General features: G+C 33.0%; 4 protein-coding genes across 12 annotated transcripts; 1 reads left to right on the top strand and 3 right to left on the bottom strand.

Annotated features, from left to right (window-relative positions):
* The first annotated feature begins 2,306 nt into the window (after positions 1–2,306).
* On the top strand, positions 2,307–4,932 carry LOC137834597 (uncharacterized). 5 transcript variants are annotated; one of them, XM_068642651.1, is made up of 6 exons: positions 2,307–2,448; positions 2,746–2,807; positions 3,527–3,548; positions 3,655–3,760; positions 4,357–4,464; positions 4,563–4,932. In XM_068642651.1, exons 1-6 carry the CDS (start codon positions 2,426–2,428, stop codon positions 4,662–4,664), a joined length of 423 nt encoding a protein of 140 aa, XP_068498752.1. In that variant the 5' UTR covers positions 2,307–2,425; the 3' UTR covers positions 4,665–4,932. The 5 variants fall into 5 exon arrangements, with proteins under 5 accessions (XP_068498752.1, XP_068498753.1, XP_068498755.1 ...); XM_068642652.1 differs by having other exon boundaries at positions 2,320–2,448; positions 2,708–2,807; XM_068642653.1 differs by having other exon boundaries at positions 2,359–2,448; positions 2,696–2,807.
* Positions 4,933–5,602: 670 nt separating this feature from the next.
* Positions 5,603–8,868, bottom strand: LOC137834596 (endoglucanase 9). Its single transcript, XM_068642650.1, has 6 exons — positions 8,581–8,868; positions 7,182–7,685; positions 6,710–6,859; positions 6,506–6,617; positions 6,218–6,381; positions 5,603–6,129 (listed from the first exon to the last, which is right to left on the bottom strand). Exons 1-6 carry the CDS (start codon positions 8,773–8,775, stop codon positions 5,803–5,805), a joined length of 1,452 nt encoding a protein of 483 aa, XP_068498751.1. The 5' UTR covers positions 8,776–8,868; the 3' UTR covers positions 5,603–5,802.
* Positions 8,869–12,233: 3,365 nt separating this feature from the next.
* On the bottom strand, positions 12,234–17,295 carry LOC137834595 (uncharacterized). 2 transcript variants are annotated; one of them, XM_068642649.1, is made up of 7 exons: positions 15,604–17,295; positions 15,385–15,523; positions 15,041–15,188; positions 14,702–14,947; positions 14,189–14,480; positions 13,286–13,447; positions 12,234–12,946 (listed from the first exon to the last, which is right to left on the bottom strand). In XM_068642649.1, exons 1-5 carry the CDS (start codon positions 17,222–17,224, stop codon positions 14,202–14,204), a joined length of 2,433 nt encoding a protein of 810 aa, XP_068498750.1. In that variant the 5' UTR covers positions 17,225–17,295; the 3' UTR covers positions 12,234–12,946; positions 13,286–13,447; positions 14,189–14,201. The 2 variants fall into 2 exon arrangements, with proteins under 2 accessions (XP_068498750.1, XP_068498749.1); XM_068642648.1 differs by having other exon boundaries at positions 13,286–13,407.
* Positions 17,296–18,003: 708 nt separating this feature from the next.
* On the bottom strand, positions 18,004–21,868 carry LOC137834590 (protein FAR1-RELATED SEQUENCE 5-like). Of its 4 annotated transcripts, none has more exons than XR_011084927.1 (6): positions 21,731–21,868; positions 20,791–20,948; positions 19,445–19,872; positions 19,134–19,349; positions 18,438–18,503; positions 18,004–18,330 (listed from the first exon to the last, which is right to left on the bottom strand). XR_011084927.1 is itself a non-coding variant. In XM_068642638.1 (5 exons), the coding sequence occupies exons 2-4, from the start codon at positions 20,888–20,890 to the stop codon at positions 19,149–19,151; spliced, it is 729 nt and encodes a 242-aa protein (XP_068498739.1). In that variant the 5' UTR covers positions 20,891–20,948; positions 21,731–21,868; the 3' UTR covers positions 18,004–18,330; positions 19,134–19,148. The 4 variants fall into 4 exon arrangements, 2 of the variants coding, with proteins under 2 accessions (XP_068498739.1, XP_068498738.1); XR_011084926.1 differs by having other exon boundaries at positions 21,527–21,826; XM_068642638.1 differs by lacking the exon at positions 18,438–18,503.
* Positions 21,869–25,289: the final 3,421 nt, after the last annotated feature.

Genomic DNA, 25,289 nt, shown 5'->3' with positions numbered 1-25,289 from the left:
GTGGTGATGAACTTGCAGATACCAGAGGATCATTGTTGAATAGTACCTACTGTCAGTGAATGAACATATAGGGAAGGAATCTTAATCACTTAAAAATCCAGAAGATCTAATTCTGCTGGGGCAAATAATATCAAAACACTTCCATTAGAGGTAAAAAAATCACAGGTACACATAGTGTGGTACTTTTGTAGAATGGACTAGTAAAAGTGGGCAACTTTATTTGACCCTTTCTCTCTTTTTAGTCACTTTGAATGATGGAACGTCTCAGAATATTTTACTGAATATCTCAGTTTGGAAGCTATGCATATTTTATTTTGACCTGTTACCTCCATTGTACCTTCTGTGTGCTTTGTTGTCATGCAAATGTTACATCACTTGTTTTAGGACGTAACTGGTGTTTTCATTACAGACTAAGAACTCATGTGACACTGTGAAGTTGATTCTGTGTTGTTGGTGTCACACTGCCATTCTGAGTTCCAATTAATCAATAGTTTACGAGAAAGAAGAGCATGGATGCAAGTTGTTCAAGTAATTTAGCTGCAGATTTCCACCCAAATTAAACCATTACTTGAGTTTGTGTTCAATTTGTCGAAGAATATCACATAACATTCTTCTTATTTGTATCCATAGATTCATTTCATTGAATTTTGTCAAATCAATTCAGTAATATTCCCATGCATGGAAATGATAGTGCAAGAAGTGGTTTCATCCACTAGGACAGAACACATCCAACTGACATGCATATGCTTAGAAATGTGCTTATATAATTTAGATCAAACAACAAATGTATTGGAATATATATATATATATATATATATATATATATATATATATATATATATTTATACATGTATATTTATACTTTCAGTCAAATGTGATCAAATTCTGCTAATATTAGTTAAGTGGTAAGGACCTGTAGTCAAATATTGGCAATTTTTACTTCCACCAAAACAATTTTAAATTGCATCCTATCATTTTTAAAAATTTTCAAAACTACCTTTATTCCGGATTTGAAAATCCAAAATAATAAATATAATTCAAAACTAAAAAAAAAATTCTGAAAAAAAAAAATCAAAACACAATTGCAAATGCATTTTGGATAAAAAATTTTGGAATTCAAAAATATGTTCTGGAAATTTAAATTTGGAATATTTTTGGATAAAGGGTTTTGGAAGTAATTTTTTTATCTACATCCTCCATTTATTTAAAGTTATTTTCGTTATTTTGAAAGAATATTTTTGTCTCAAATATATGTGATATCATTTTTAGTATGAAATAAGTTGTAGTAAAAGCCTTTGTACTTTTATGTTAATAAATTGCATCATTTAACTTTTTAAAAATTATAGATTTAGTCTCTTCTAGTTTTTTTTAAATTAAAAAAATACTAAAAACTAATTTAAATTCACAATTTTAATTTATTAGTATAAGAATCAAATTCATTTGTACAGAAATATTAGACCTTAAGCATATCTTACCAAAACTTTTAAATATGTTTAAAATTTCTAAAAGTATTATCCTGTTTTCTTTTGTTTTCACAATTTCTTTTTGCTTTTAAGTTCCCGACATTTCCTTACTAATATTTTTCTACTTTTTATTATTAATTATAATTAATTTTTTTTAAGAATAATAACTTTTTTTTAATGAAAGATGACGTGTAAAATATCAGTGTGGTGCCAACACATCTAATTTAACTTGACACTTCTAACCCACTTATCATATGTAATTTTAAAATTAAGATGATTAAATTATTTCTAAGTATATAATTAATTAAGCAATATAGTTATTGTTTTATAAATAAGATATTTTTTGCTTAATTGTATAAACCTCTTACAATTTCTTAAATAAGATACATATAACAATCTAACATCATATAATAGATGTAATAATTAACTCCCTTACTTCATTAAAACTATCTACAATTTTCTTAACACTTATTTAAAAATTTAAAACCAAAACAATCCATATATATTATCACTAAATTAAACATTTTAAAAAACTCTTTAACTCCTATTTAGTCTAATAACACAACAAGAGTTAGAATATTATTTTATTTAAAAAGAATCCAAATAAAAAAGTTTAAGAAAGATAAATTTATTTTCATAATTATAATTTTTAATTTTTGATTTAGAAAATTTAAATTTCAAATATATGTGTATACGGTATCATATGTATCGAGTTAAAATTTAATAAATATATTATATTTCACAATGCATTGTTTAATAATACTATTAAATTAATTATACATTTCAATGAATATAATAATAACATTTTAAATGAAAATTATTAATATATTTAGAATAAATTATTAATATCTGAATTATTATTCTAATATTTGAGTTCAAGTTACTCTCTCTGTCACCAACCACACTCCGTCGCAAAGCGTGGTTGTTGTGTGAGGCGCGTTCAATTCACTCGCCGAGACACGATGTCCTCATCCGGCGCCGGCAGGTACATGGCCTTTCCGCCGTCGCCCTCCGCTCCTCCTCCTCTTTCTCTTTATCACTCTCTCTCTATATATATATACATATGTGTGTGATTGCAATGCAAGTGTAGCATGATTTGATTTGATTGGTTGGTTTGTTGTTTCATTACTAAGGTAAGGTTTCTTCTTTTGTTTTTTTGTTTTGTTCATTAATCATTCTTATAGTAATCAAATTAATACTATTTGTTTTATTCTTCTACTTTGATTGATTAGTCAAAATCTCAGGTTGCTATATTCTCAGTAACCAATTGTTAGTAATACAGAATGAGTGCAAGCTTCTTGGTAGCAGAGACGATATGGAAGGAAATCGAGTCTACACACAAAGGTGAGTAGCTTCATTACTTTCTATACTATCAATCAAGGTTTTAAATCGTTGCTGCAGTTTAGCAATCCTTGATATTACAGAAAATTGTGTATAATGATGTCTCAATATGGTGGTGAAATCCCAATAAACCTTGCCCTTGTGGTTACATAACAATTGTGGTTGGGGTTGGGGTAGTGGTTTTGTAGCAATCCTTGATGTGATAGAAAATTGAGGAGAAATGCTGCTAATGCAGCCACAATTGTAGTCACAATCTTGTCACCTGTTATGGGGGTTTCCCCTAATATGAGTGTTTATCAATTGGTATTAGGATTGGTTGTCACTGTTTTGGAAAGGGCTATCTACAGAGAGAGGGTTTCTACCAACGAGGAAATGGAAGGAAGTGTAACTTTGTAAATGTTTTACGGTGAAAGTTATCGAAACCTTGACTCTTAGGCGTGAAAATCTGATGGGGAATTGGGTATTATGAGATGTCTAAGTCCTGTATTGACAAGTACGAGATGCTTGTGGAATTTTTAAGCACTTAGTTCTCCTATCTTAATAACTAGTTGCTGATAAAAAAAAAAAATCTTAATAACTAGTTTTTAAGAGTGGGTACCCAGATGCTTGGGTGTTTATCAATTGTGGCTGTAAATTTTCAATTATGGTTGTGGACGGTTTTTTAAAACCTTACTTTGTAGTATTGACTTGTGACCCAAGACCCTCTTATTTTCATGTTGCAGTGAATGATGATCAACTTTGGACGTTAGTCAATTGCTTCCCATTCCCTTGTGTTCTTTTCAAATCATTATTGTCCTGCATTGTGTTTCTATTGAAGTTGTGTTTTGTTCTTTATGCAACGTAAAACCAGTTTGCATTTCTTGTTTGGCAAGAACTTCGAGGGAGCCACTAGAATTGTTGACCAAAGAGGTGTCAGCAAGATATCTGCTCACCCCAGTGGAAGGTTTATCTTTCAGGTTTCACCTTCCCACCTCTCTTCTATTGCATTGGATGGGTCAAATTTTGCTTAATATTCAGATATAAGATTTAAAAAATAAGTATTTTCACACCCCACAGACTAGTAGGAAAGAAAGAGAAAAAAGGGATAAATCTGATGAGTGATGTTATTATAAGGGAAGATAGAAATATAAAAAGATGTAAGGTGGTTGTAACATTTGAGATGTGAAAAAATAGAGTTCAGATGATTGGATAAGCTTTAAGTTGCCAAAACAATATATATATATATATATATATATATATATATATATATATATATATATCCCTGACTTTCATATTTTAAATATATGTAAAATTTTAAGTGTTGGAATGACAATATTGAGACTTAATGGGAAAACGGTTGTTGTACAACTAAAGTGGCACAACATTGTTGTCCTCTTTGATTCTTTGAGAATATTTTTGAGATACATGTATGTGAAAAAGATAAGAAGTAAAAGATAGAGAATGGATGGATTCAATTATTTCATGTCAAATAATGAATGTTTTGACTTTTGTGAATCTAAAGAACCATTCATTTGTTTGATATCGATCATGCATTCTTTCTCCCCTTGTTTAGGTTGCAGGAGAATCCCGAAGAAAAGAACAATATCTCTGTTTTGCTGAGAACTTTTGTGCTTGTTATTCTTTCTTCTATGATGTTGTCAACAGAGGGGAACAGCTCTGTGTAAGGCCATATACATTTTTCATCATCTTCAGTTGATTATAAACATTAGTATTATTCTAGTGCTCAAATATACAATGTGCATTGTGTGTGTGTTCCAGTGTAAACATCAATTAGCTGCAAGACTCGCTGCATCTCTGGGATCATATGCTGAAGTTAAAGTGTCTGATGAGGAGCTAGCTCTGCTACTATCCAGAATATAGTTCTTGCTTTGTAGATTAATATTTTATAATTTATTTAATATTGATTTTATGGAGCAAGGAACATATCATTTTTAGATTTAGTTAATAGTGATGGATCTCAGGAGCCTGATTGGTTGGCTTTTTCTTAGATAAGGAACATCTTATCCGTAAAAAAGTGTATTTAGATGGGCAAAAGTAAGAACAGATGAAGCACTAAAAGCCATTTGTATAGACTTTTTTAACATTTTTTGTTTCTTTTTTATAAAATAACTCATACTAGCTGCCAAAATTTGTTTGAATGAGATTCTAATGAACTAAATAATTTCTGAAGCGAGTATTTTTTACTAAGAGAAACATCTGCAGGTTATTCCAAATTTCCAATGAACTTAATGTTTGCAAGTTTTCTTGGGAAAATTGTTCTGAGTTTAGCCTAAATATAATTAATAATAATAATAATTATGTAAAGGTTAGATTAGTAAAATTAAATAGTTCTGAAAGAGAGTGTGGATCTACCTCGTGCTTGATGCATTTTCTTGGGTATTTGTTGATTAGGAAATCAGTAGAGAAATGCTTGCAGTGCACTCTTTTAAACACATTATCTTCTATTTACTGGAGTTTATTTAAATTCACAAAATGTTGGGGTCTTTAATTATGAGCTCCACTTGCTGGATTTGACCACTCTAAAGTGAGGGAATGTACTGTAGAAGTGAAGGAGATATACTCAAGAGGATAAAGTGAAACAATGTGTATTAATTAGAAAATCAACTATTGATTATAATTAGTTTGAGATATTTTTTTCATTTTATCACAATTTTAAACTATTGATTTTCTGAAATGTTATTGGCCTGTTATCAACTTTGCACATTGTTCATTAAAAGGATCTGATTTTTTAGGTTGGGTGGATGAACATGTCAACATGTTACATGTGATGGCATAAATTTTTTAGGTTCTGTGATGCATTTTGTAACATAAAGCATAGTAAATATATTGGATAAAGTTACATTTTTGTGTCAAAGGGCTATAAATGAACACCACTAACTTCAAAGTCCACTCCAACCTTTTTTGGTTGGTAGACCTCCCTTTGTTGGGTGCAGATAGGATAACATCTACACTTGATAACCAAGTCCTACTTGACCTTCCAATTTAGGTCAATCAAACATTAATGGATACCGGCAAAGTATGCCAAAGGTCCAACAAAAGCACCATTGATGTAAGTTGCAGGCTCAGAATGACTGTAATCACTGCGGTCATCTGGGAATCCATCATTTTGGTTTGGACCTCCAACTACAGCTCCAATCAATATGTTTGGATTAGGGTTCATTGAGTGGAAAAATGGTTGGAAACCTCCATCACAGCCTATGGTTTGTGGATGAGCTGCTATTGAAGGCAAGGAAGATCCTCTGTGGTGAATTCTCTTGGGAAAGTATGGACCATAGCCTACCATGTAGGACAATCTTAATGGGTTTTCACCTAATATGTAGTCTACCTGAAATTTTACCATAAATTTTGTCAACAATGTAATAGGCAAAAGAGAAGTGGATATTGAACTTACAAAGTTTTTTGAAGAGAATTACCTGTCTTTTTGCAATGCTTCTTAAGGTATTTGGAGTGACCAACACACTGCCGCAGTTAAATGTGTGTTTTGTAGCTGACATGTACTTTGAATAGGTAGTAAGCAAAAATGTTATAGACGTCACATACTGGAGGTTGCTTTCAGGAAGCTTGTACATGAGTCCCCCTGCCCACAAAAGTACTTGAGAATTGCATTTTTGAATTTTCTTATATATTAATATTGAATGACTTAGATTGACCTAATTGTGTAACATTACTTCTTTGAAACTCAGTGATGATGTTGCCTTTACCTTGTGTATATTGTGTACTAGAGGAGGGAGAGTTGGGCAGGATCTTGCACATAAAATTCTCAGCTTCTTGCTTGTATTGATCAAAATTCTTATCCCCATTCAGCAATGCTCTCTGCAGTATGAACCCAATAAATCAGATGACATCATACAAACAAGTTGATTCTAGATATTTTTCAATTGCATCAGATGGGCAGTATAATATACCCTGGAGAGAAAAACATGAGCACCGGCATATTTGTTGTCCCAGCTGAAGATATCTGGTTGATCATCAGCTCCCAAGGACTTCACCAAATTGTAGTAGTAAACAGCATTTGTTGCTCTGAAAAGCCATGCAGCACCCCACAACAGTTCATCCTGAAAATAAACAAAGCTTAGTAAGACCACACTATTTTCCAAGTAATTAGTCTTATTATGCACTGTTAGTATACATGTTTTTTTACATTTTCATCCCATCATAAATTTTTATAATGAGTTTGTTAACTTTTTCAATAGCTGTTTTAAATGTAACACCTATGATTTTTTATTGATTGACTATGTAAAATGCTTTAGACTGACACTGAATAGAAATTAAACTCTTATTTTCTCCTAGTAATGCACACCAACCACTCAATTTTGACTGAAAGGAAAAAAATAATAGGAAGGAACACAGAAGCAACTAACTATAAAATGGTTTTACCTTGAAACCAGAATATGAGCAGTAAAATGGGCAAACTGCTGATCCAAGTGAATCACTGTAAGAACCTTGGTACTGCAAAGCAAAGTGGTAGACCTGTTGGGCAGTCCTTAACAACTTCTTAGAGTATGTAGGGTCAACCCTTCTGAAGACAATGGATGCAGCAGCAAGTGCAGCAGCAGTTTCTGCAGCCACATCTGAGCCAGGCTTATTGGGAGAGACCCAATAAACAGTCCTGACAGTGTCCATGTCCTCTGGCCTTTCCCAACATTTGTGGTCCACATTTGGGTCTCCAACCCCAACATAGAGCCTGCCAGGTGTGGATGTGGCACACTTGAGAAGGTAGTCTGTGGCCCAACGAATTGCATCTCTTGCCTCTTTTATTTGGGGTCCCATTCTCTTGCCAAACTCAATTGTGCCCCATGATAGCATGGTGGTGGTATAGGCCATTGGAAAGTTGAACTTCACATTGTCTCCTGCATCATAGTAACCTCCACTTAAATCCACCTGCCATACAAAGTTTAATGTAATTTAAGCATGTTGCTTTTTATAACTTGCTTTGGACTATTACGTTCGATAAGGAGTTTGAAACTTGTAAAACTGAAAGAGTCACGCATTCCAAGGCATGAGTTAAGAGAATGATTGCATTGCATAATGTTTTCAATTAAGAAAAGAAAAAGGAAAAGAATGAATACTCAGTTTTTGGCATCATCAAAAGCTGTTGACTTGTAACGTGATTGGTTCAACTTTTTTAAAGAAAAGTGTCTAAAGAAAATTTGTGTGAAATATGTTTCAAAATAAACAATTTTTTAAAGTAAATCATTATTTTGTAGAGTCCTTTTACTGTGTATTCTTATGCCACAACAGCATAAAGAGTCACGTGAGAAACAAATTCTTCTCAATCAAAATTTAATCCAAGGAAATATTTGACTCTAAACCTGACAGTGATAAAATAGACTCAACTAACTTAGAACCTGCAAAAAAGAAAAGACTAAGGAAACCAGCATCAAAGCATAGTAACAGAGTTCTAAATCAACAAGGAGGTTGAAACCTTCATTAAAGTTTTACTATCGAACACTAATCTTCCTTGTACTCAAACTGTATCTCTTCTTCTGAACTAAAAACAGCAAGACAGACAAATTCATTCTAATACCTGTGTTTTGCCATGCATAAAAGCTTCTATGAATACAAATGCTGCTAATATATCAAAATTTGTTGCCCAAAGAAAAAGGTGTTATGGTGTGATGCTTTGGTTCTAATGAATTTTAGTTATAGTGGCAAGGCAACAATGAAGAGAAAAAGAAACTATAAGAATCCATCTGTGTGATGCTTTGAGCAAAACAAGCAAACACAAAATCAGAACAAAATGCAAAGAAAAATGACAGAAAACAGAGATTGTTACATTGGCAAGGCGACCATCAAAGAGGCCAGAATTGGATCTCCATTTTAGTTGTTGACCAGCAGGAACCCTTCCTGACCTCTGCCCTTGGAAGAACAGCAGTGACTTGGCCAGTGCATCTCTGTAGTCAGGGTTACATTGGACACTGCCCACCAACAAGAATGTGAAAAGGAACAACCCCACCAAGGTATTTCCCATAATCACTTTTTGCTATCTTCTTGGTTGAACCACCAAAAGTGCTTTGCTATGGACTTTGTCTATGACTTGTTGGTTGAAGCAAATGAGTTATGAGCTTCCCCTTTTATAGTATGCTTAGGAGAATCAATCTCTTGGCGTAAATCATGGCTTTTCAATGACCCAACTAAAAAGAGACATAAATATAATGCAGCACACTGTTTTATAGACTTCCTCAACCGTTTCAAGTGGGATTTTGAAATTTTTTTTGCATGCAGATTTCAACACATGCATGCATTATTATTGAAACATTTACTCAGAGACCGTTTAAAACGGTTTTTGTATAGTGATTAACCCTATTTTGTCGTCCTTTGACACGGTTGGTTCATCAATGAGTATATGTTTTCTGAAGTTATCATATAACATAGTTTTCACCATGTTGTCAATTTCCCTTTTGGTGTTGTTTTGTTTCTTTTGGATTCATGAAACAAAGAGAAAGAGGTATTTATTGTAATGATATGCATTCACAAAACAGTGAAGTGGGAGTGCATAAAAATTCAATCTTTATCCTAATTAAAAATTACTTCTTGAATCCATTTCTAACCTATTTTCATTAACTTTCACTTGAGTTTTTGAGTTAATTTAAGGAAACTTTTGTGTTAACACTCAATAAATAATATACCTCTGACACACTCAGTTATAGTAATATAATAATATTTTAAATTGAAAAATGTGAACCTTTCAAAAATTTATAATTACATAAATTTCAAAATAAAATATAAAATAAGTAAGAATGTTTTAAAAATTTAAACAAGAACATGTACATATTCATTTTCATCCTTAATTTGAAAGGTCTAATATTTCTCATACTTATATCCCAACAATTTGTATGAACATCAAGATGATTTTGGATAATATTGTATAAATGAATATTTTAACTTAAACCTTAAATCCTAATTTAAATAAATGAGTTTATATAAAACTAAAATAAAAATGGTAATAGTAACATAGCACTAAGCTATGAGTATGATTTAGAATATATTTTAAAAAGAAAAAAAAGTAGGAAAATGAAGAAATAATTTATATGAAATGCTAAAGATGTTAGGAGCACATGAGTTTGTAGGGTAGTAGGGTTGAAAGTTTGAGGGCACACATGACCTAATCCTCTCATTATGTTCCTAAAACCTCTTTGGGGGAAACAGTTTGAAAAAGTTGATTCAATCACACAAAATTAAAAGAACAAAGTCCCTAATATTCCTCTCATTGCTTAATTCTTAATTCCTTATTCTCTTTTTTCTCAAAACTCACATCAAAAGAAGAGGCGTGAATGGCGCCATTTTTAGGGTTACACCAAAATGGGCCTCCAATTGCGCTAAGCAAACGGCGCCGAATTGTGGATTCAAATTAGGGTTTGGATTAGTTATAATAATAATAATAATAATAATAATAATAATAATAATAATAAATTACATGTTTTATCTGATTTCTTGCTTTTGTGTTTTTGCTTTAATGTGCAATTCTACTTTACTTGGTATCTTCAAAACCCTATCTTATTTCTTCCTATCCTTTTGGACCAAGACTTTGAATATCCTCTTTCCACCATTTATGGGACATGAAATGAAAATAAAGGCAAATCTACCCAAATGTGACGAACTAATGTGTTTGTTTGTGTTTAATAAAAAAAAAATTGTTGTAATTTTAACAAGTATTTCACACACCTATCTTACTTAATAATGTATTGGTCACTAATCCAATATTAGTGGCTTACAAGGAAATAAAGTTTTGTATATAATTAATCAAACTTTGATTTTTTTATTAATTTCAACCAATATTTTGAGATGGTATTAAAAAATAATGACAAGAATAAATGGTGCTAGAACACCTTTGATATATTTTAAATAAAAGAATATTGCTTTATACAATTTTAAAATTGATTAGTTTAAAAAAAAATATCTCTCTAAGTGTAATATGCTAGGGATGACATCAACACTCATTTTAATTTTTTTTTTCAACTTTGGTCAAAATTTCTTTTTTTAATATAAGGATTTCACTTTCCAAGAAATAAGAACAACCCTTCAAATCTCCGCAAAAAATTGTTAAGTAAACCTTCTAGTCAAGTTATGTAGAGCAATGTACACACTTCAATTAAATATAAGCAATTATTTAAGTAAAAAGAGGTTGAAAACATGCACCAAATAGATAAGAAGAACTTAACGTAGTTTTCAAATATAGCTGTGAATTAAAACTGTATTTCATTTATGAAAAGTTTAAAATTAGAGAATATTATTTTACACATTTTTTTTGAAAAGAAAAGAAGATAATAATATAAAGATATAAGTGTACTTATATTTTTCATCCAAATGATTCAAACTCTAGTATTTGCTTAAAGAGATGAAGTGATTATAATTTATAGGTATTTTAAAGTTGTGAAAATGATATAACAAAAACCAGAAGTTTTAATGAGAGTTGAATAGAAGAGATTGGTGTGTGGCATGCAATGCATCTGGGAAAAGAGAGCATGCACAAGAAATTTTGCATGAAGAAAGGCTTTTGAGATTGCTTTGCTTTCATCAGTGTTCTCTACGTTAACACAATCCTAAAAGTAAGTCAAAAATTTATGTTTGAGTGTTTTTTTATTCAAAAGATGCTTCATTGTTTAGTAAGCTAAGCATACCTGCGACACTATAATGATCTTCTGAAAATTTTATACATCAATTATGTTCTTCTGTAGGTGTAAAAAAAATGTTATAATGTAAGTTTGATAGTGTTGGTAACTTGGTATTGTGACAAAGTTTCTTTAGTTTTGAGATTAAGGAGAATCTTTTTCTGCTTTATCTCTTTAACAGGAGAAATATGAACTGATATTATTCATTGGCTTTTAAAAGATTAGCTACTGTTTAAGTATAATTAATGAGTGTTATAATTTGAGAATGTATAATAGAAATAGCTAATAAAAAATGTCACTAGAAATGAAAAAAAAAATCAATTTAAAAAGAAATACTATGGGTTCTACTCATCAAGACTTCTATTCTTTAGACAACCAAAGATTATGGGAAATGCATAAACATCTACTTAATTTAAAACAAACAACCTTTTTCTTTTGTTTTTCTTCTTTTTATCTTCAATCTATCTCAATTTTCACCCCACTTTTTCCCTTTTTTTTCTTTCATTTACCTCTATTTCCTTTCTCTTTCACACCCCTGTCAAATCAAGCCTGGTAGGAGTCAACATGGAATACCTACAATCTAATTTGAACTAATTATTTAGCATTAGAAAGAACCATTTTTATGTAAAAATAATAATTAAGTGATCAACTTGGTGCTGACAAGGGTTTATTTCTCTTGTTATACCATGTTTCTGATAACAAGATCACTTGGGTTTAAATTCATGATGATAGACATTGTGCAGTTCCAGTGTAAATTCTGATTGGACTTGCAGGTTTGTTTGATGTAAATAAACTTCTACTTTGAAAATCCGCAATATAATAGATGCTATTCCTTTATTCATCGTGTACAAAAACCATATGAACTTCAAACTGTCATGAAATTTTGTACAAATACTGTAGTCATCCTATCATTTACTCTATATATATACACTCATGTGTAACATAAACAGAAGTCCTACATACAGGGTGTGTGGGATACAGAATTTGCAGATGATTTCACATCAGACCAAAACTGGACAAAACAATAGTCATTTTGAATCAGTATTATTTCACACATCAAAGAGTATTCAGGAGGCTTGCATCTACAGCAGAGGCTACAATGCAATCGCAGCACTAAATCCATTTTAAAGCGATGCCACAACATAAAAACTCTTCTTCAACAGGTGAAATGATTGTGAGATGAGCTCTATTTATTAGAAAAATCAGCAGAATATCATCTGATTATCCATCCAGATTTACTAGAGGTAAACAAGAGCACCACACTTACAACCATGTCATTTAATGTCACTTTATGGCCATAGCATGGGGAAGGATTATAAGTCTTGTCATCATGGAAGACTTTTGGGAACAATCAGCCTTTACTTTCTGCTTCACTTTTGGGAGTAGTCAATCAGGCTTCGCAGGAGCTACTTCTGGGAGTAATCAGCTCTCACTTTCAGCTTCATTTTAGACAAGGAAATCCTGAACTTCATTTGATGCTGATTGCTTTGCACCAGTAGCATTCAAAATCTTCTTAATCGCTACGGAAATCTGCACGGAAAGGACAAAATGCTGAAGTTTATTTAATTCATTCTAAATTAATGCTTACTAAACATTTTAACAACCACCTTCCAAATACTTCACTATCAATCCCAACCTTGAGTTATTTTGGAACGGTTTAGGAATGAATTATTTGCTACTCCACTCCATCCATTCCGATTTATAAGATTCAATATTTAGATGTTTTGTTAGTAATAAATGCCTGAAGTTTATATTTTTTTCCTCTAAAAAAAGTTGTACCCAAGTACGCACTTAGTTATTTTCAGTAAAAGCAGAGAAGGAAAATTGAGAGAAAAGCAGGAAACAAACCAGACTTTCAATTTGGCTTACATCTTGATTTGTGTCTGCCATTTTTTCTTCCCTGGCAAGAAGAAAATATTGATTAAAACAGTCCCTTTCCTCAGCTAGACCCAGGTCCTTAGAAGCCGATCAAACAAACATCTGATTCAGGCCTAAAAACATTGAAGGGTTTCAAGCAGTGATTTACAGTGTCTGTTGAAGCTCAAACAGTCATAAAGTCATAACATATTGAAGGACATAAAGCAAAGGTCTGACATTGAAATCACCAGAAAACTAGGACACCAGAAAGTCCAAAAATCATTGAAGCAAATTTAAATAGGAAATAATAAAAAATTGTAAGAATGAATCATGACACGAGTAGATAAAGGGAAAAATGGAGAATTGAAACAAACTGGAATCAGGAACTCTAGTAAGCAAGATTAGTTGCTGTGAGCAGGTTCTGTAAAGGTTGAAAAGAAATGGTTCGGTTGGGAAGCTATGGAGGCAGATAAACCAAACTAATGCACAAAATTAAATGTGGATAGAGAAACCAGAGGCTTTCTAAAATTCCACCTATATTTAGGTGGGATTTCAATTTCTTACTACCCTATTAAAGTATTGCATATTTTTTAAAACTTATTGAACCAGTCATCCAAAACAAATTATTTAGGGATGAATTATTTTAAATTCTCTAAAAAACTACTTCCACCCTCAATTTACCTTTTCTGAACACTGCCTATGCTAATTTTAAAACTACAGAACAAATTAATAGGCTCAAACAAGAGAGTGGCAAACTGCATATGAGAAATGATAAATGCAGCAAGTGAAGTGAAAAACTGGATCCAAATTTATGGCATGCAGTAAACCTACTCGTAAGATCTGACACAACTATAATTTATTACAAAGAAAATAACATAGAAAACATGTAATGCCACAAAAAAGAGAGACAGAGACCTGAATCTGTTACTTAGAGTCGTGCATTTGTTCTTCTGCTGTTTAATGGGTCTGCAATACTGGCCAAAGTTAGACTATCTTCACTTGTACTTTTTCGGTAGGTTGCATTTTGATCTGTGGCCTTTGTGCAAAGGTAAGATAATGACTGAAGCCATGAAACCAATATGGGCTTGCGGACAACATCGTCAGAATCAGCCACTTGTGAATATAATTCATTTAAAACAATGTTCTGTGCATCTCGTGGTAACTTGGTGATCAGTTGTGCCAACAGCTTCATCAGGTCGGACAAGACCTAAAATGTAGCAAAAAGATGCTTACATGATCTAGTTTAGAGGCAATATTTAAAGCATGTGGAATGATACAATTCCCAAAACAACAATTTTAAGTACTTAATGGATAACTCTTTATAATGGGTCCCCCAACTTAAGAACATGTATCATTTGCATTTTGCAAGGTCTATATGGCTTAAATTTAAATAATGTGGCAAAGTCACATAATTAGTTAACAACTTACTTGTATATCAACTAGGAAAAGTAAACGTAAAAGCAAATCCATTAATTTCTTGCTTGGTTCTGGCTCTCCCTGCCACTTCTTCCACGCATCAGCCTCGTGAGTGAAGACTTCAGAACAGAGCTTATTGGCTTTTTCAACAAGACTATGAATGCAATAAAAGATGGCAGGGCTTCCAGCAGGAAGATGTTGGACCATTCCTACAACCCCAGAAGCCATACCCTCAAAAGGAGTAATGCCAGGATATCCCTATGTTCACATAAGACAATAACATAAAAATGAATTCCAAATTATCAGTCCCAGAGATTTAGGATTTAGAAATTTTTTAGCAGAATGCAGTACCACCAAGGATCTTTGCATGTAATGGAAAACAAGTAGCTCCTTCAATGAAGCTTTATCGTTCTCTTCAGAATCCTTCCCCATAGTCATAAATGTCATGAACACAGAATGAGAGGCTCGAGCTACTTTATCATTTGGGTGCTCCATATATCTAATTTTGTTAAATAAGGAAGACAACTTTCTGTGCATGATCATGCGGTCAGGGACCCCAAAATATTATTGAATGGATGGTTGAAATTAGCTAATATGTGTTCAAAATAGATCATAAACAAAATACTGTAGAGAGAACATTTGGCAGTAACTATTTTGTGCAAAAACCAAATATATACTTATTTCATATAGGATACAAGAACATAATTGGAGCTACGATGTTTCTGAACACAAGACTGGGCAGACATTCAACGAAAGTTGGAATGACTCGTAGGCAAAACAAAATGCGAGCTGTTTGCACTTCATTCTTGGACCATAAGTAATTGGTTTTCTGGTCTAGAAGACATGTAGAGTCTTGTAAAATGCAAGACAATAACATAAATAAATATAATAGCAATTCAAATGAAAATGCAAACCTGGAATGTTTGTCAAGTCAGAATACGAGGGCATGGAATTCACAAAAGAAGTACAGGCATGCTCATTCTTAACACCTGCAACCACCTTGCGAATGGTCTCCAAATACTCCGGCAACCGGACGTGGCGAAAATACTCCATGCAAGAAAATGAAACCAGTATCTTCAACGAAACATCCATCTGAATTTCTTGGGAAAAACTTGAGTTCAGCTTGTGTTTTGTCACAGCCAAAGCAAATACCACAACCATAAGAAAAGCAGATTCTGCAATTTTTTCCAAACCTTCAAGCAACACATCTTTCTCACCCTTAAGCATCACAGCCAATCGCATGTGTCCAGAGTAGACATCCCCGCAGTATTCCCACATAAGATTCTCAACCACATTCTTACTTTCTTCATCAGCTAAAGCATAGTGACTGCACAACACCCCAGTCACAGCTCCTGCTTCCTTGAACAGTACACCATCCAAATGTTCTCTGATCTCCTTAAGCTCCACACCACCAGACTCACCCGACTTCTCAAACACCGATTGATACAGACGTGGCAATGGAAATATCTCAGACAACAATGCCAAAGCAAGACAAACAAACAAAGACGAATGTCCTGAAAATGCTACAGTCCGAGCCAATCCCAACGACACACACCGAAGCAAAAGCCTGTCTTCCTCAACACCATCACCCTCATTATCATCACCATAACCAAACCTTAACCTCCTCGAAACCAAATCACTAACCAAACCTTCAATCCTACCAACCACACAATCCTTCACCCCCATTCCAGAAACAAGGCCAGCTCCCACTCCTCGTCTCTCCAAAGCCCGAATCACTCCAACCGCAGCCATGAAAACCGCAAACGAAGCATGCTCCTCCTTAAACCTCCCGAAACCTTCTCGAATCAAAACACCCATCTTATCCGAATACCCAAAGCCAATCAAATTCTCCACAACCCAATCAAACAGATAAAGAACCATGAGTCCATGAGCAACACAGCCCTCTCCCTTCCCCCAAATCCTAAACAGGAAACCCAACATCTCCACTGAATGAACAGTCACTGAGGACGACAAAGCGTAACCAATTCCAGCAAGAACACGCGGCATTTCAACAAACAGCTTACTCTTGTTCACCCCCACCAACAGTCCCACCATCATCTCCAAACAAAGCGTCTTGGTTTTCTCCGAAATGGAAGGCGAGGAGGAAAAAGCGCCCAAAAGGAGAAGACTTTGAGGGAAAATGGCATCATCGGAGGGAGTTGAAGAGAGAATTCTGAGTACGGAATCAACGATTGTGGGATTAAGGTTGTGAGATTTTCGAACCCAGACGTAGAGGAGTGTGAGGAGGAGGGGGAAGGAGCGGCGTGAGGTGGGGGATTGCAGAAGGGTGAGGAGGAGCTTGGCTTGGGGTTCTGCCACGTGGAGGGAGGATTGGGAATTGACTAGGGTTTGAAGGGTTTGGTGCAATTGCTGGGGGTCTTCGGTGGAAGGGGATTGGAGAGAGTCGCGGAGCGTGGTCCATGCTTGAACGATGGCTCGCGCGGTGGTTTTAGCGGCGGAAGTGGCGGTGGCGGTAGTGGCGGAGCAGATGGTTAGCCATTTTTCGAGGAACAGCTTGTGGGTTTGGCTTGACATTGAATGCTATCTTACGCCAATTTGATTCTGAAAGAATCACATATTTCATTCTTCACAACACAAAGAACAACTTTTTCTTTTTTAGACACGAAAATACGTATAAAATACAATATCTGTATAAAATACAACATACGAAACATGAAAAAGTTCTTTATTTTCGTAATTATAATAAAAATTTACATTGAGATTTTAAAAAATTAATGTATTTTTTTTTTTAACATTGGATTATAATAGTGTAAAATATCTGAAATCCAACAAATATTTTTTCAATTGAACATTTTAATTATATGTATCGTACGAGTATACAAATGTCGATATCCAATATGTATGCTCGACATACAAATGTCGATATCCGATATGTATAATCGACACACATTATTTAAGAAACGTGTTTGAGCTTCATAGATTTATTTTTTTTATAATAATTAATTTTTATAAAAAGTTATCATTAAATTTATAGAAAAACATGTTTATAAAATATAATTATAAAATAAATAAATAATTTTATAACAAGCAGCTTTTTACAAAAAAAAGAAACAAAATTCATTATTAAATTATAAAAAAGTTTCAAAAAAATAATTATAAAATAAATAATTTTCAGAATTTTATTGTAGGTAATTCTTCAATGTGTAAATAGATTCTTTCTAATCATTACATGAATGGTCTATATTTTCAAATTGGAGGGTCTGAAAATACTTAAAATTTATTATTATTTAAAAAAGTTATAGACAATATTTGCAAAGAAAATGGATTAATTGACAATAAAGCATCCAACACAATTGTCCTATCAACAATAATATTATATTAGAATCAAACTTAGTAATTCACAATATTATTGTTTACATTTTGTTGTGTAATATGAGGGGAGTACAAAAAGTATACAAAGTAAAATGTCACAAAATTTCAAGGTAGTGTGTGACAAGGTATAAAGTTTCAGAGTTTATACATAGGGTGGCCTTCTCTTTGTGGCAAGACTGCCCTTACAAGTTCCCAAGAAAAATAGGGTAGCCCTACCAAAGTATTCACTGAATCAGAGTCTGCAGTTCATGAAGGATACAAGGATCATTCTTTGAACATGACAAAACATTTTAGTTGTCAACCACAACCTGCATTATGCACAACACATGAATCCTAAGGAAGATTAGAATCTGCATGAATCTCATGTCATAACAGTAAAAATATATACACCAGAAGGTAGAGCAATAACCATTACATTTTTACAAATGCTTGACATCATAACCTTAAAGCAATCCAATCAGTGAATGGTTCAAACATATAGCTGCAATGATTATGTTTATGTTAACATAAATTGATTACATAAAATTGGATGCAGAAGGTGCAGGAAAATATCAGAATTATGCACTTTAGAATCTAAATGTGCAGAAGTTTTTTTTTTCTTTTTAAGATGTAAATCTTCAAAATATGTAACCAAAATTGTATATTTTAAGTAAAGTGCTCTAGTTTGCACAGATGCCAATAGACATGAAAATATTGAAGTCTGTGTAAGGATAAGGGCATTAAATATTGGTGCCCCCAAGTAAATAAATACATTAAACCAATACATCATTCAGTATTATGAAATACAAATCTACTTCCCAAATGGCATTTAAATGATCTGTTGAATATCTCACGTCAACCTAGAGATAAAGACATTTCATAGTTTATAAGTAAGTCAAACTTTGTCAAACCAGGTTTATAAGATTGAGTTAGGCTTAAAATTCATGTTATGCAAAACTAACTATAGACATCAGTAACTGTTGTTAGGATACATGAACACAGTTTTAGAACAAAGAAAAAACCTCAATAAGAACTTCATCAGATATTTAGGTGAGAGAGAAAATTGTTTCTGAAAGAGTTTAGATATATTATGATGGAATAGGTAAATGCTAAATATTAAGAGCTTAAATACCCTCGTGATTCGCAGCTATGTTTGGTGCAAAAGCTCGTCTATGGATTCAAATTCTTTGAGATTATTAACTACATGATGAATTTTCGTAGATAGCTTCTCATTGTGCTCTTCAACAACCTTCATAAAGGAAGTCAGCTGTTCTTGATATGTTGCACACAACCGTTTTTTATGCCGAAGTTCTGCTGTTAATTCCTGAATTTTCTTATCCTTCTCATCCTAAATCCAGAAAGCAACAAAAGATGATAAGGAAATGTTAGAAAACATAATTTTGAACAACATAGTACACAAATAGATAAGAAATATGAACCTACCATTGTTTGGCGTGCTTCGCGTGGAGAGACTACTAATGGATGATTATGATCCTTCACAAACTTTGTTATCACCCATTTTCCAGATTTCTCATATTTGATGTGAATCATTGCCTTACACCCTTCCCTTGTGCTGGCCCTAGGTTTACGAACCGATGAAAATTTCCCTCGGATGCTGACGCAGTAACCCTCTTTATTGCACCCAAGCCGGCGGGCGAGAATCCTACCATCCCTTTCTGACCGTCTACATGACATCACACGCATTACAAATCCTACACGTCGGGCATATTCATCATAGAATATCTTAGCAGCATCTTCAGATTCAAACTCCAAGCCTTCATATGGTTCCTGAATAGCATGATCATCATCACAGATACCCAACTCTCCCCCAGAAGAACTCTCTAGTACTCTACACCCCTCATTTGGATCCACTGTCACAAAAATAAATCTCTGAAACCCATCAAAATATTTCCTCATAATGAGAATAAATAAGGCAGGAGATAACACTTCTGTTATTAACTAAGAATGGAATGTCAAGAAAGAAATTCAAATTCAAGTCATTAAATTGCAGAGAAGAAATCAACAATTCTATAGATAATCAGAAGATCTATATGCCACCTGGGATTTGACTCAATTCTCCCCATATAGAACCCTTAACAGTCATATGAATGCACACGCAGAGATAGGCATAAATTTTATTGCTCCATTCCCAATAAAAAGTGAAAAAAAAAAGGAGTCCAGTGGAAGGATGCCATCCAAGCAATCACTTCAAACCATGTGAATCCCTTGCAATGAAGTTCTCAGTGATATGTTTCTTTAAGACAGGAGTAAAATAAAACTGATTTCTTAGGTTTGGTCCTTGAATGAGGTTATGAAAGGGGGTTTGCTCAGAATATTTCTTTGTTTAGGGAGGAGGGTATGGCCAAAAAGCATAGAAAATGCAGCATAAATGAACCACTGAAGTAATGCACATAATATAAGGCATTTGGGAGGGGTTGCATACTGTAGGATTAAGCTATGATGTTGAATAATTAACTAAATCAAAGTCATAACTATTGTAAAGATATAATTTTTACACACCCGAACAATCAACAAAGATTACATAACTAAGTAACATGGAACAAACTATAAATTCGAAGAGTAACTCCAACACTATTGTAAAGTGGGGTTTAAAGGGTAGGTAATTGCTGATACGAACTCTCTCTGATTCATGTGCATTAATTTACTTTCCACATATCATAGTGATATGTGAATATAAATGAGACAAGGATGCAGGGCTTTATATTATCAGTTTTATTCAATCAGAATTCCATATCAAAATCATGTGATTACAATTTACAGTAACATACCTTTATATGTTTCTTGCTCTACCTGAACTTCATATGTACTTAAATCCACATCCCCAGAAACTTCCATGGCATCATTTCTGTCTACTAATTGAGATTCCATGTTGCATAACAACGCAATGCATCAGCAAACCACGAAAATGTATGTAGCCTTAAAAACCCTGTCCAGAATCAACAGATTGATATAAACACAAAGCTTGTGCTTTTGTCTTCAATAAAACAATCAATTTTGTACAAGGAACAGAAACTGATCATGGCCATACTCAAAGCTAAGTGATCAAAACAAAGTTCATTAAGATATTCCCAACAAATTCTAATCAGTGAGGTAAGTTTTCTTTTCTCAGCAGATGAAATACATTATCATCATCATCACTACTGGTATAGCACCCAATTTCCAAGTCTAAGAATTCATCACCTAGTCTTTTTAAAGTCTTCAAATCAAAACTCAGCTTGCTGAATAGTGTAGCATAATTGACATGTATGGTTTTCAAGAAAAAAAAGATAAAAAAAAATTATAACACACTGAAGGGACATTAAGAAGAGGGTTAAAAAGAAAACAAGGAGAATGGGGGGGAGATCCTTTCAAGAACCCTTCTTAGCCATCAACAGTGAACCATTTTGAATCACAAATTGGGCCAAGCTAGTCAATGTTCCTGAAATATACATTACACAAATCCTAAACGCTATCCCACGAAACCCAGAATCAGAAATGCAGAGTGCAAAAACACAATGAACTCACCAACATCACAAAACTTTGATCTTTACCCAATTGTGCAATCCATGGATTAAACAATACAAAGAACAGGCAAAATTAATCAACACAAGATCAATTTTTGAAAAATGGGAACCAGAACAAATTAAAAACAAAACTCAATCCCATATGAGAAATTAAAAAAAAAAATTGAGCAATTGAGCATCGAAATATGAAGAAAACAAACTGAACTTAAAATAAGAATGATGATAAAGCAGTGTGTCCTTGGTGGGTGTGGTTGGAGTGCGGTGTTTGTTCGTCTGAACTTCACTGCCCTAAAGGTACCATTTTTTTTTTCTTGCGCAGTAAAACATTTTTATGGTGTAAAGCATTTTCCACTATGCTATTTTTTTCTCCTATTTTTTCATTAAAAATGCAGTCTTGATCATTTTTACGGGTTTAATTTTAAATTTTGTTCATAATATTTTGTTGTTGCATAAAAACTATTAGGGTTTAATATTTGAGATTAAGATATTTTATAATATATAAATAATTATAAATTTTATTAATTTTTTATAAAATTAAATTATATTTAAAATTTACTTTTAATATAATATTATAGTCATTAGTATGTTGAGTGTTTATTAAACTTATCAGTACATCTATTAAGACGGTTCTCATATCATTCATTAATATATAATTTTAAAATATAAAAAAATATGTTAAAAATTTAATATAAATCATAAATCTTAAATTTGAAATTTAAAATTTGATATAAAATTTATTTTTAATATGATTTTATAGATAAAGAATCATTATTAAAAGTAATCACATAATTATTTTTTAGTCATTAATTTGTTTAACGTGTATATATTTTATATATTATGTTTTAAATATTTAATTTTTAAATAAAAATAAATTTTGGCTGGTTGATCAATTTTAGTCACTTTTCTTTTCACCAATTAAACTTGTAATCTTTTAATTTAGTCTTAATATTTAAATTAGGTTTGTCATTAATTTTAGTCTTTTCCACCGTAAATACCATCATTAATTGATGATGTGATAACATGGTGACTTTCTATGTTTTAAATTAGTTTGACATAAAAAAAAAATGCAGGTTTGAAATATTTTCTTTAGAAAAATAATATACAAAATTTAAAAATGTTCCAGAAAAGTGTACGGTCATAGATTGAGACATGTGCTTGAGGTGTACCAAAGTTTATTCTCGAAAATATTTAGCCAAAATCATAATCAATCTTAATAATATATAATGGTTAATTAAAGGATTTAATTCAATATGTCTTGTCAATAATTAATCTATAATAGAGATAATTTTGATTAAGTATGGAAAATTTTGTTGTCATATTCTATTAAATTTTAGAAAACTTTTTGTAAGTATATTCTTCACTTTTAGAATACTGAGAATTCAAGGAGTATCGGGATAAAATTTGAAAAATATGATATTTAAGAGAGGAAGATCCATTATCGATTCTATGCGTAAACAACTGACGTCCACCATGGGTCAAAATGAATTACACTTAGAAATTTGTTGATATTAATAAGAAATGTGACTGGTGATCAAAGGACAGTAGATTCAAGAACGATTGAAGTCAATCACATGACACTCCTTAAATCTCTTTAAAGAGAGTTAGCCAATTTGAAACAAAAGAAAGTTGAGGAAATTTGAGTCCTCAAACTAAGAAATGAGAAAATGTGAAGAGATTTAGAGGCACTAAAGTCATCCCAACCTCATAAGGAGGAGTACCTATAACCAATGACTAAAAATATAACAATGTCAGAGACCCGAAGCACCTCCTATTTCCAAAACCCAAACGTTGGAAGTGGAATCACAACTTCACACTTCGAAAAACACCTCATTGACATAGGGAAGTGCACACCGATACCCTTTTGTGGAAAGGATAATGAATGTCAAGTCCCCCCATCCCAACATTGAATGAGCCTAAATATAGACTGATACGATGGAATAGGTGACCTTTATGAACATGTTTGATGTATAGACTTATATACTTCGAACGATGCCAACTATGTCGCGTTTTCTCGACATCTTTAAACAGAGTAGCACTAAGTTGGTTTACTCAACTTCCCCCATTTTCCACAAACAACTTTGAGACCTTAATGACTAAAACTAAGACACAAATTGTAACAAGTTGACCACATCAGTTGACATCTCTCACCTTCATTAATATTCGATAGGAGAAGAATGAATCTTTAAGAAAATTCATGGAAATGTTTAGAAGAATTGCTTTGAACATCCAAAGTTGATGGTCAAGCCCTCTTTGGAAATCTCCATGGAGACAAATGCTTATTCGACTTCTCCCTTTTAATTTTCTTCTCAAGAGGGACTGCACAAGGTCCTTCTTATGAGTAGTCGGGGTGGGGGAGGAGGGTCTCGGTAATTGATGTGGCAACAACTGAAGCCTTATCGACTTGATTCTTTTCTTGTCTTGATCCCTTCAACACTTGTAGGAAACCATAAGCATATTGAGTCATTATGTCTCAAAACCAAAAAAACATTTAGCAAAGTTAACACTGACCAAATACATCAAAGAAAGGATAACAAAGACATATTCGCTAAAGTTCACCCATCTTTGTGGTGAAAGATATATCTTAGGTATCTTCTGAGTGTGTAACTTCCAAGGTAAGAGATATAAGACGCCAAAGAATTATTTGTCCTCATTAGTTATCATAAATCTCGACCACCTTTGATATCAAACTGAATTCTAAGTCCAATATAGGAGAAATTTTGATGTATCCCTATCAAAGAAGTGGTCTCAGCTAGATGACTTGATGATCGCCTTGAAGAACTCACCTTTAAAGTTTTTGTACAAGGATGTGTAGGGTGAAAAAAGACAAACACTTGACTGACTCACTAATGACAACCAACCAACAAATGTCCTAGGGCGAGTAATGCAAAAAGACTTGAGGATAGAAATGCAAACCGAACATATCATATAAAAGTCGAAAGGCTTGAAGTGAAGCCAACACTTTAAATGAAGTTGAGATGGGGCCACATTAAGGGTGTGTGGCATAGCTGTGATGAACTCATCAAAGGGTAATCAGACAAAGACATCCGAGAACATACAACTATATGTATAACAAAACTCTAAGGGATTACCCACTCGATTGTGACACATATTGTCAATGGTCGAGCACTTTTTGATTGCAATCATGTCCATCTTGACATCATCCTAGAGTATTTGAATGCTCTTTGCATACGATTCTATCATAGTTCCCGACAATACATAAAAATATATTTTACCACTTTAGGATCCATCCACTCATAACCTAACGAATAAAACAAGTCATTTTCAACCATTTCATAAATTGATAAATCGTATCTACCTCAAATCTCCTTTAAAATTTTCCCAAGATCAAACTCTCCTCTCCTTAACCTAACTATTTTTAGGAGTATTCATCCAACAACCTCAATAAATTCAAGAAGAAAGAGATATGTAACCTCACCAAATAAAACTTCATACAACATTGTGTACTTGTTATTAATAAATAAGTGGTACTACATTTAAGGACCCACTTATCAATGAATTGCAACAATAATGGACCGTTGGATCCTTTCATCACAACGGTCCAGATCTCTTAGCACAAGGATTGCCCCGCGTCATCACGGCATCGAAGCCCTATTTAGCACGTCTCTCATAATGGTACGGTAAGCATGCATTGCAGACTATATAAACCGATAACTACATTTTCACAATAAAAAAATTAAATAAAAAGCTTTTCGTGCAAAACTATTATTATTTTATTATTATTTTTATATTCACACATCTTCGAA

Source organism: Phaseolus vulgaris, chromosome 5, assembly GCF_000499845.2.
Source record: "Phaseolus vulgaris cultivar G19833 chromosome 5, P. vulgaris v2.0, whole genome shotgun sequence".
Lineage (NCBI taxonomy): Eukaryota > Viridiplantae > Streptophyta > Magnoliopsida > Fabales > Fabaceae > Phaseolus > Phaseolus vulgaris.
The sequence above is the reverse complement of the archived record's forward strand: the minus strand, read 5'-3'. Positions and strand labels throughout refer to the sequence as shown.